Source organism: Cyrtonyx montezumae, unplaced genomic scaffold (assembly GCF_038088225.1).
Source record: "Cyrtonyx montezumae isolate F1298 unplaced genomic scaffold, pur_monq_1.0 scaffold_12, whole genome shotgun sequence".
NCBI lineage: Eukaryota > Metazoa > Chordata > Aves > Galliformes > Odontophoridae > Cyrtonyx > Cyrtonyx montezumae.
The window spans coordinates 1,493,251-1,505,455 of NW_027071848.1; the positions used below are offsets into that span (position 1 = coordinate 1,493,251).

Below are 12,205 nucleotides of genomic sequence, written 5' to 3' on the forward strand. Positions count from 1 at the left end.
CCCCCAAGGCTTTCAACTGAACGTTCTGCACCGAACAAAGAACTTGCAGATGATGACAAACAGACAAGCTGCCCAGTGGGCAAATATGGGAGAGAACACTGAATTTAGGTCACTTACATGGGGAAAAAGAAACTTAACTTAAGCTTTAGAGCAGCTGTCTTTTCTGTTTGTTTTAGTGTGGGTGTTTTTTTTTCTTAAAGAGATTGCCCAATGGTCTAAAAATAAACAAAACAGGAACTCCACTTCTGCAAGTGAGAACTTCACTAAAGTAAACGTGTTGCAATGTAGACTTGTTGTGCAGAATGCAAAACCATTACTGCTAGGAGAATTCCTGGTGTAAGAAAGGATGATTTGCACAGACTTTGGGGCAAGAGAAAAAGGAGAGCACATGCTGAGACTTCATGAGATGTTTAGCAGCAATACAAAAACAAGCCAAGAGGGAAATTCCTTCTTCTACTACAGAGTGAAGGTCCTGCACATTCCAGGACAGTTCTCAAATCTAATTATCAGAAGCTTATGAACTGGCCATATATACTTCTGAAGCCAAGAAATTAGAGTTCTCACTGCAACAGTACACATTTGTGCTGTGTTCAAAAGCTTAAACACCACTTTGCAGAAGGACTTGCGACAAAATCAGCTCCTGATTACCTAGAGAAATGGAGCTCGGGAAGTAAGGTGGAAAGAAACACGTATGTTATGCTCTAAGAGTATGCTAAGGCATTTTGGAGGAAACAAACATGAGAAAAGAAACATTGGGTTATTATTAATGGAGCACAGAGATTCCCAGTGGGTCAGTCTGCACAGCCCAGTGCCATCCAGATGTACAAGATAAAGCAGCAGCACAGTTATGTACAGGACAGGACAGAACTACAGAATGGCTTGGGTTGGAAGGGACCTTAATGAACACCCAGTTCCAACCTCTTGGTGTCACAGAGTTGGCACCCTCTAAATCCAGTTGGCCTTGAGCACCTCCAGGGATGGGGCACCAACAGTTCTCTGGGCAGCCTGTGTCAGGGCCTCATCACTCTCTGCATAACGGATCTCCTTCTAACATCTAACCTAAAACTCCCCTCTTTTAGTTTAAAACCATTCCCCCTTGTCACTAACACACCAATTATAAGGTCAGGCTCCCTTCTGTTTATAAGCTTCCTTTAAGTACTGGAAAGCCACAAGAAGGCCTCCCTGCAGCCTTCTCCAGACTGGAATACAGCTTTGCTGTTAGGCCAGACTGATTCTGAAGACTTCACATGATTCAGGATCAAAAAAACATCACTTGGATATTCATCAATATTTCATGCATGTATAACCAGGGCTTCAAGTTTGTTTTTTTTAATATTATTTTTATTATTATATTATTAAGGATATTTCCTCAACAGCCTTCAAAGGAACTCATCTGCTATATGAGAGCATGTGCAGGTATTTGTTCACAAGTTCTGTTGAGTACAAAATGGCTCATATGCTGAAAGTAGTGAGATGCGTTAGCATCCATCATGTGGTTAAAAGATCTAACCTGGAATATCAAAAGTTAGCTGACTGTAGAGATTTCAGTCTTCACTAAAGTCTTGATGAGTAGTATATGTCAGGAGCTGTTGTTTCTACTCTGGATTTCAATGTAGCTTTCAAGGAACTCACTTTATAGAGCATAACAAGGGGCCCACTCTATAAATACTACTCAGATTCACTGGATAGATGCAGAAAGTTTTGAAGAGGAGAGTGCCACTTGCATTAGCACCAGTCACGGGCATTTATCCATCTTCTGGCTGTATGCAGTCTCCCATTCAGAGGAGATTTCTGCTTTTACTTCTGTTCTCTCTTACACCTTCCCTACCCAAACCCCTTGGTGGCCCCACCTCTGCTGACCAAATCCTGGGACATGCCTCTTTGTTTCACACATGGAGAGAGAGAGGCTATGACCTCAGAGGAGGGCAGGAAGCACAGCTGAGGGAGGAGAAGGAAGTTTTGACACTGGTTCTGCATAAACACTTGGAGGTGCTCACCTGCATGATGTCTTGGAGGCTTTCAGTAAAGGACAGCTCGGCCTCTACCATGTAGAACTCTGCCAGGTGGCGGCGACTCTGCGAGTTCTCAGCTCGAAACGTGGGGCCAAAGGTGAACACACGGGTAAAGGCCCTAAAAGGCAAGAAGAACCAGGTACCTCAGGCCCAACAAACAAGCAAGCACAGAAAACCCTATCCACAAAGCTGCAGGATCTAGAAATACTCATGTTTCCATTTTACCTTTGACCAGCTTAATGATGCTACTGTGCATTGCTTCAGCGTGGTGGGAAGAGGCGTTACTCACAGCCCTCCAGGACCAAGTGAGGTTGCACAAACCCTGCACAGCTTTCACTGAATATTTACACCCACGGTCCATTCTGCAGTACCAGGTGAATGGAGAAGCATGAGGACATCAGCCATGCTCCCCTCATCCATACCTATTCACATGTGTCTGGCTGCAAGGTCCAACATCACTCAGTGCAGTGACACCCCATAGTGTAGCAAAGAAAGGGTCCTGCTGCTGATGTTACAGGAGTGGTGTTAGCACCGTGAGGGTGCTGGTCACACTACAGGGGAGGCAAACCATGAGTGGAGAAGAGACAAAGCTGTCAAAAAAAAAAAAAGATTGAGCAGCAGGTCCCTTCAGTATACCTCTAGCTTACCATTATTTTAAAGAGTTTACAGTGTTTAGGGGAAAAAAAGACACCATCAGTGGAGATCAGGCAGTTCAACACTCACGAAAAGCATGTGTAGTAACTACAGGGGTTAGCATTTGACATGTATCTTGTTCTGCAAGTATTTTTTTGTTCAAAGAGAATGTTTAACAAAATTAACCTGTGCAAAATCCCTAGTAAACTGAAATTTAAACAAAAAGTAGTACTAAAAAGCTATGTTTTTCCTTTACCCTTTAAGGAGGCACACTCATGTTTTGGCTCACTCGGATGCTCCCTCATATTACATGACAGATAAAGGTTATCATCAAAAGCAGCAGCACTTTCCTCTTCCTTGAGCTGTTGGTTGTGAGCACACTAGGAGACAAGATTGGTCAAGATTTCAACTATGCATCCTGTAGTTTTCTTCTCCCCATTGGCTGTGCTTTCACCACTCAAAGAGCTTTTCTGCTTTCAGAACCCTCAGCTCCTGTTCCTGGGCTCCGCTGTATGTGACCACAACATCTCTGATGTTAACACCAGTTCTGCAGCAAACCCTTTTATACAGGATCCCTGTCAGCATGCCTCCTTTCCCCGTTGCTGATAGGATGGTACTGTGAACTTCTGCCCCTGCCTTTATCATCCTCCTTCAAACTGTTCTTTATTACAGCATCTATAAAAACCTCATCAGTGTTTGGGTTAAGTGATATACCAACACTATTGCTCACTGCACTGGTCAGTATTACCTCATCAGCTCCTTGTGCTCACCCATCTGGAGCCATCTGTTGTCTCTGGGTTTTTGAGAAGTGCATGTTCTTCCTCACACCACCTACTTTTTTTCCCTCTCCATGTTCCTACAGCACCTGGCACAACAAGGTCTTGGATCCCAAGCTTAAAAGTCTCAACTGCTATAGCAATACAAACAACAAACACAAAACAATGACTCACTCAGCCAAAATGGTTTAATAAGGTTGAACAGGACGAAAGCTGTTGCTTGCTATGGAACTTCACAGGACACAGAGGTTGGCCTGCAGTGGGAAGGAGCTAGACACACATTTCTCAAGGCACAAAGTATGACACTTAACCTAGTGCAGAACACTGTAGCAGATTACAGACTCCAGAAATACAGGCTACTGAGAGTACTCAAAACTGTCCTTTATTTCTTACTCAATGGCAGCCCAAACGTGATGCCTAGCTATTTATCTCCCAAGGGGAGATGAAAAAATAAAAAATAAGAACAACTATTGCTCCAAGTTGTCAAGTGTGGACAAACACTTCGCAGGCACAGAGGGTTTCTGCACTGCCAGAATAAAGCCCCTCTGTATCAGATATTTCAGGGAGGATGAATGCAGAAAAGCTCCTCCAGGAACTGATTTCAGCCTCTTCTCAGCTCCAGCCATCCTGCTGGGACCAATCTTCTCTAACATGTAGACAGAGCAGCACCTGCATGGATAAAAACCACCAGTCCTGCAGCTTTGTGGGCTATTCAAGGTGTGGTGATAAGGATGTAAGACATCACACAAACATAGGCTGTACAAGTCTGACCTCTAATCGTTCTTCAGCTGCTAATAAGAAGCGTTTCTGGGAACTGATATACTGCAGCATCATACTGAGCACGTATAAATATAGTAGAAAAGAGACACTGGAGCTGGTTCTGCTTCAATTTTATGGTACTAAGGGTGCTTTGTTCTGTATGCATTTGACACCTAGCACAACAGAGCCTCAGTTCAGAGCTGTGTCTCCTGTGCCTTACAATGCCAATAATTAAGCATTTACATTTGCAAAACTCTTCAATATCTTCTCCAGCATTTAAAAATAGCTTGCAAGTATTGGTTCAGTCTCTAGGCACAAAAAAAAAAAGCCCCAACAACCTGTTGAGCCCTTTGCCTTATCCAGTACAGGTGGAGGAATGTAACATCAGGAATGCTCACTGTGCTTTTAAGTGCTGCTAGAGCACAGAAGTGAGGCTTTGAAACAAGTCCCTTTGCAGCCAGCTTCACTCAGAGCTCCAGATCATTACTCAGCAAACCCCTTATGCAGTTCCCAAGCGTTGCTGGGGTGGAAACTAGAAGGTAGCACAGAGACGCTTATTAGTTATTATAAATAATTATTAGACATATATTGCTCTACCCAGTTTCCTGGAAAACACTGAGAATTTCAGTAGGAGGCCAAGAGAATTCCCACTGCATTCCCCAGCAAAATCCAGGCCCCCATCCTGCAGAAAGCTGAAGTTGCAGCCCCAACACAGCCAAGGGCTCAAATGCCTGCAAGGTGCAGGCTTACAGGACTCCTCCTGAAAGCAGAAATCTGCACTTGGGTGCATTACTGAAGCACTGCCCTCCTCTGCACTGAAAGACACCTAGGGGAGGCTGTGCTTGTGATCTCCACCTGTAAAGTATCCAAGGAGGGAGAAAACTCTTTCTCCCACAAGCTTACACATTACTAAAACGTTCTACAGAAGGAATCTCCTCTCCCATGCAAAACACTTCACAGTATGCAGAACAAAAGCTCATTTCATTCAAACTAGCTGACAATTCATTAGTAAGGCAGTGATAGACATCAGTGGAGAAGTATCCGTGCCCAAAGCTGCTTAAAGTCATTGTTTTAATTAAACTCACACAATGTTCGTGGGCCTGAGCATCTCTGCCTCCCTGGCAATTTTTACACTGCAATTCAAATATAATTAATTGTGCTGATGGTTCCCAAGCCAGGAATGGATTGAGCTACTTTTTCTGAGCCAGGACTCCATGCTGTTCCTGCGGTAATAAAGACTTATTTGTGCAGTTGAAGCAAAGGGATCTAACTCTGAGCGAGGCAATTTATCAAAAAGATGCAATTCCTGCACAGTCAGCTTACAGCCTATGCCAAGGTCACACCACACACTGGTGACACAACTGGAGACAGAAGCTGGTCGTTGTGACTCAGGGCTAAGCACTAAACCACAACAGCATGCAGCTATTTATTTCATCACTGCTCTCATTCTCACCCCAAATTGCTACAGGTGCTTGCGTAAACCAAAACACAGCAATTAACCCAAAGAGGTCTATGGTCAGGAGTTAAGCTGAAAGGTGATATGTGCCAATTCTTATCTCTGGCCACAGTGAACGACCCCTCAACCCAGTGTATTCCATCTCATCATCTTCCACAAAATCCACCCCTTGACATACGCTAAAATCTAGACTCCAAGAAAATCTAGAAACAGTAGCTTCTACTTGAAGGGTAAAACAACAGTAACATCAGCAGAGAGAAGAGCAAGGTGACCCTAAAAATCAGGAGTGAAGCTTTGTCAGCCACACTGACCTTGCCTTCAGAAAGGGAAGAAATCACTAAAGGAAGCTCTTTGATTTCATTCCACTCTGTTCCTCTGATCCAGCATGCCCTGGTTCATTCTGAGCGGCAAAATGAGCAGATGGCTTTGTTCTGCCACCAGGAGCCATCAGCTGGCTGCAGCACTGGACTCAAGCATAATTGGGATAGTTTGGGAATGTTGAAATATGTATTTTGAAAGACGTTGTGGCCCAATACAAGAAGCTATATATGCACAGATGTAACCATTCAACCTACCAATCCACTGCCTCCAGGGTCTTGTTTTCAGAGGAGATGGACACACTGAGCTCTTAAAGATGCAGGGGAGGTGCAGGTGCTCAGCAGTTTAAAGAATCTGTGTTTCTGTGACTGTTTAATATCCTTGATCTGAGTGGACTGTGTTAATGAGAAACCTCAGAGCTGGACACTTATCTGTTTTCTAACCTCAATGTAGAACTAATGTTCCCTTTACTGTTGTTTGACAGTCTGGGTTTTATGCAATTCAGATCTTCACTGCTTTGTTGAAAAGTCAGCAGAGGAGACCTGAATTTTATCCAGAAAAGGAAGCAGAAAAAATGTTTTAAAGGATTCCTCACAGAGTGTGCCATTTCCACCTGCCTGTGAGGAAAAGCTGCATCTTGACAGGGGCTTTTACAGCAGCATGTGACGCCTGGGCAGCAGAGCTGAGCTGCTGAGTGCTACGGTTCCAGCTCATGCTGTGACAAGATGGGACTGTACTTCCTTCTGTAGGCAGCCAAAAATAAACACACATTTTTAATATATATATATAGTCTAAGTTCCCAGACAGGGATTGGGAAGTGCCAGACTTCCACCCCAGCCAGCCAGCAGTAACACAGCAGTTTCCCTTGCTGTGACTTCCAAAGGGCAGAGTCCTATCAGCAGCTTCTCCCTGACCACGTCATCTGCTCTGGCTTCAAGCAGGTCCTCTCCAGGCCACCCATATCTGCTTGACAAAGATCCAGGCACAAATGAAATAACAGCAACGTGATCCATACTCCCCAACTAGCTGGTAAAGCACCCCACACTTCCCTTATTAAGCCTCAATGCACACCCAGGCTTTCTATTGTTAGTTTACAGGTGGCAGGAGAAGAGAGATAAACTGAGACACAAAGCACTTACTTCTGCTGCAGGCTCAAAGATCTCATCAGTTTGGGCCCTCTGTCCTTTTATGAGTTTCTGTAGTACTTTATTCTCTGTGGATTCTTGTTTTCTTTGAGTTTTGTTATTATTATTTCTAATTAAGTCAATAAAGCAACCGATTAGCAACGATAACTCGAGATGGGCTGATGAAAGCCACCAAGGCAGTTCAGCATTTATTCAAATAATTTTCCATGCCCCAGATAAAAGAAAACTTCCACAAAGAAGTGATACAGAATACATCATGGATTTAAATAAAACAGGGTCCAAAGGTCTCTTTCAAAATTTATTCATCCCAGCGACTCCGACTCTAAGCAATAAAAATACATTACCACCATGGGAAAAAAAAAGAAAGCAACTGTGATAAATCCTTTTTCTTTCAAAGTGGAAAAAACTGCATGCTCTCCATAAACTGCATTACAATAACTCGAAAGTGGATCTTTTTTTTTTGGTATCTGCTTTTTTTTTCCTGATGGACACTGGCTCTCCCAACATCACAAATATGAACGGCAGCCAGAAACCACATTGGTGGGTGCATCACTGCATCAAGAGCAGCACAGTTGGAGCCTCATTTCAAAGTTTGGATGAGGTTATTTAAAATCTCCAAGGCCCCAAGATCTACAAAGATAATTAAATAATTGTTTTAAGTATAGTTTTTGAAAGTTATATTAAATGCAACACACTCCAGCCAAGTGTAACATATCCATCTCTATATAATCTACTTCAATGCAATGACTGCAAACCTATGAAGAAATTCAGTGCACAAACTATTGTTGGATTTGTGGACTGTTTTTAAGGAAAGCAGAGAGAGCAAAAGGAGATGGAGCTGCCTGTCTTGATGCCTAATACTGAAGCCAGTTCTTGGGCTTAAATCCTCCCTGGGAAGCAGGAACTGTTGGAATACAGGGCATGTTCAGGCTGGATGTTAGGAAAAATTTCATCTCTGAAAGAGTGGCAATGCACTGACACCACAGGAAGTGGTGAGTCACTGTCCCTGGAGGTGTTCAGGAACTGTGGAGATGTGGCACTGAGGGACACAGTCAGTGGGCACGGAGGTGATGGGTTGATGGTTGGATTAGATTATCACAGAATCACTGAGGTGGGAAAAGACCTCTAAGATCATCCAGTCCAACCATCCACCTATCACCTATATCTCCCCAATAAACCATGTCTCTTAGTACAACATCTAAACATCTCTTGAACACCTCTAGGGATGGTAACCTCCTTGCCCACCTCCTTGGGCAGCCCATTCCAGCACAAGACCGCTCTTTTGGAGAAGAAAGTTTTCCTAACATCCAATCTGCCTACTCTGGCACAACTTGAGGCCACTCCCTCTCATCCTACTGCTAGTTTATACAGTAGAAGAGGCCAACCCCACCTTGCCACAACACCTCCTTCCAGGCAGTGGTAGAGAGTGATTAGTTCACCCCTCAGCCTCCTCTTGTCCAGACTGAACAATCCCGGTTCCCTCAGCTGCTCCCCGTAAAACCAGACCCTTCACAGACTTGTTACCCTTTCTCTGGACACACTCCAGGGCCTCAATGTCTCTCTTGTAGTGAGGGGCCCCAAACTGAACACAGCACTGAGGTACAGCATCATCAGAGCTGAGCACAGAGGGACAATCACTTTCCCTGCTCCTGCTGGTCACACTGTTGGCCTTCCTGACCACCTGGGCTCACGTTCAGCCAAGCATCAACCAGTACCCCCAGGTCCATTTCTGTTTCCCAGTCACTCTGCCTCAAGCCTGTAGCATTGACTGTGGTTGTGGTGGCCAAAGAGCAGGATCTGGCACCTGTTCATGTTGAAGCTCATCCCATTGGTCTGAGCCCACCAATCCAGCCTGTCCAGTTCCCTATGAATGGCTCTCCTACCCCTAGGCAGATTGACATGCATTCCCAACACGGTGTATTTAAGGAGGGTGCACTCAATGTCCTCACCCAGGCCATCAGTTCCCCAGAGAACACCACTTGTGACCAGTTGCCAGCTGGATTTAACTCCACTCACCACCACTCTTCCCTGGCCTGCCAGCCAGTTCTTTACCCATCAAAGAGTGTATCTGTCCAAGTCATGGGCAGCCAGCTTCTCCAGGAAAACACTGTGGAGACTTAGAATTAACTCAGAATCATCAAGGTTGTGAAAGAACACTATGTTCATCCCCACAGCTCCTTCCCCTCTACAAGGTTTTGGCTGGGCACACTTGAAGCTATGTGAGGCCCTAGACAAATCTGGATGTTTGAATCTGCTGACCTGAAGCACCTCCTAGTGCTTTGAACAGGGATGCCAAGACGTTCAGAGAAGGTAAAGGATTCAGGAGGGATACAGAACAGCTCACCTTTGCTTAGTTAGGAGGACCTGGAATTTTGGATGATGATGCTTTTCACTAGATGAACGTGAAAACTGACTTGATGCTACCTGCACATTAAGTTTTACAGCCATGTGAGAAACTAAAGAGCACAGTTCAAGCCAGTGCTGGAACTACACTCAGCCCTACGTGCGTGGATGGCTACAGCAGCTGTCAGCACTTTGCTTCCTCTCCCAGCAACGTGGAGATGCAGAAAGGACCAAGGCTGTATCAATGTAAAGCCCCAGCCAGCCAAGCAGCCCTAGGCACTCTACCTACAGAGCTTTTTGCACTGGGCTTCCCAGTGATACAAAGTCATTAACAGTCACTGCAGCAGTCGTGTACCAGACTGAAGCATGTGGTAATTGATTAAAACCAGACATGTCAGGGTAGCTTTTTATAGCTCAAATTAAGTGGCAGCTTAATTAATGGAAGTTAGCGTGCTAATTATAAGAGTCTGTGTTGTGAGTCAGACTCAACTGTTGCACAAGAAATGTCAGAGATTTTTTTTTAGGGATCTAATATAAATAATTACACTTCTATTTGTTAATTTTTAGCAACAGGAATGCTGTACAACTGGACATCATTCTTGCAGCTGCATCTGAAAGTATTTCACATCATACAACGTAGAGCAAATATTTGCTTGAGGTCAATGCAATTTTTTCCATCATTATCAAGTCATTTCAGAATCAAATTTTAAGGCTGCATTTGCCAGACTGACAAAAGAAAAGCCCCTTACAGGAAAAGGCCTCACACACATCTTTTTGCAGCTCTGCAATATTCTCTTGAACATCAACTCGAAGTGACAGCTTGCTCTCTCTCCACTGCTTTGAAAGGCAGTGAAATAGTGGCATCCTTCAGATGAAATCTGTGCAATCTTCTGAAATCAACAGGAAATTCACTGCTTTTAGCTCTCTGCAAACTCAGGTAGACACAGCTAACATGGTCTCTCTAAAACCAGAAAAGCAGCTGCAGGACTGCAAAGAATATCAGGAATTAGAAGGAAACCAGTAAAATCCACAACGGCTTAGAAACCATGAGGATGTGCTTCAGGAGATGGGAGCAAAATTAATTACGTTTCCACTAAACCAAGTCTGATAATTAGACATTAACAGGCAGATACCAAGTCCGATAATTAGACATTAACAGGCAGATGTCAGTGCAGAAGGCTGAGAATGTAGTTTAGGCAGAAAAATATAAGTCCTAGGGAGAGAGGCTGAACTGCAATTGAACTAGAGATGGTTCATTCAGATGGTCCTGTGCATGAGGTCAGCAAAGGCAAAAATGGGAACCAAGTCAAGAATAAACCTAGAATGACAGAACAGCTCAAGCTGGCAGGGATCTCGGGAGGTCACTATTCCAACCTCCTGCTCAAAGCAGGGGCAGCAAGAAGATCAGACCAGGGTCATCAAGCCCTCAGAGCTTTCCAGAAGAGCAGCTCCTGTGAAACTAATGATGCAAAAGGCAGAACAGACAGTGCCTGGGATGGAATGAGAGGCCAGGACAACCAGTGCAAAACAATGATGTAAGCTGTTAGCAACAAGGCTGAAAGGCGAGGAGCAGGTGGGAAGTTCAGATGGGTGAAAGGAGAAATAAATGAGTAAATACAACCAGTGAGCTATACTTTTTGGCCAAAGTTGGTTTTGGCTGCCTGCAGCACGCCTTTGAATCATCAGCTCTCACAGACCCTCCAGCCTAGTTCAAATCCCCACAGAAGGACTGGAGGGTGACGAAAGACCACAAGGACAAGCAACTTCACAGCAAACCAATGACATTTTAAACCAGTTACTGAGATACACACAGTTCAACAAACCTCTACTATATACAGTGGTTACTGACTCATCTAGGATTTAGAAGGCTACAGAGCTGCATTACTGAATGAAGATGTTTTTGGAGACCTCAGTCAGCTTCTGGATTTATAGCAGCTGACCACGATTCAGACACACTGAGCACTCAACCTAGATGCCATCACTGCAAACGAAATGAGAAGTTGTGCCAACTAGGGCATCCGTGTCACGCCAAGAGACGAGACAAACTCCTTTGACCTTGCCTCCAATAGCAAGCATGCACAGCTTAGTAGATGCTCAATAAATGCAGGAATTCCTCTTTTCTCCGTTTTTTTTTCTTCAGAGAAAAAGATTCCAAACTCCTAACTGCTTATTGCTCTACTTCTGTCATCAGAAACAGCACCATAAAAATAGAGCCTGGGGCTCTGGACAACACACAGACACAATGTCCTAACGGTGACACCCCAGACTGCAAATGAACTCTCAGCAAGGACAGCAGAGCCATGGATCCAGACACATCTGGTAAGTCTTCCCATACGGTCCCTGCCCAGACGTTTCCAACCACAGCTTGCAGCCTGCTCATAAGCTCTGAAAAGCTAAAAGCTGGCTCCAAGCAGATGTGACTGTGTGCTCAGTTGACTTTCTGTGCCCTGGAAAACCCCATGGAAAAATTCCTCTCATACCTGTCTTGCACCACCCCTAGCTTCTAACGGACTTGTGCAGATTCTGCCTTTATCCATAGCAAGTCAGAGCAGGAAACAGGCCAAGACAAGATGAGGAATGGTCAGTCTCCCAGATATTTCTACTTTGGGCTCCTCCCACAAATTCTCACGGACCAGTTCTTCCTGAAATTAGCTAAGAATAGTTCATTTTCTGGGCATAAAAAGTTAAATTTGGCTAAAACATAGGTGAGAGAAAGGGTAAATGTCACTGGATCAAATCTAAAACACACAGTTCTTCACTGTT

The 12,205-nt window shown here is 44.4% G+C and overlaps 1 protein-coding gene across 2 annotated transcripts in view; it reads right to left on the bottom strand.

Moving 5' to 3' along the window:
• NARS2 (asparaginyl-tRNA synthetase 2, mitochondrial) overlaps positions 1–12,205 on the bottom strand; it is a 50,357-nt gene that overhangs the window by 18,627 nt on the left and 19,525 nt on the right. For both annotated transcript variants that reach the window (XM_065729929.1, XM_065729928.1), the window contains exon 7: positions 1,998–2,130. In XM_065729929.1, the coding sequence (XP_065586001.1) occupies positions 1,998–2,130 (133 nt within the window). The remainder of the gene's footprint in view (positions 1–1,997; positions 2,131–12,205) is intronic.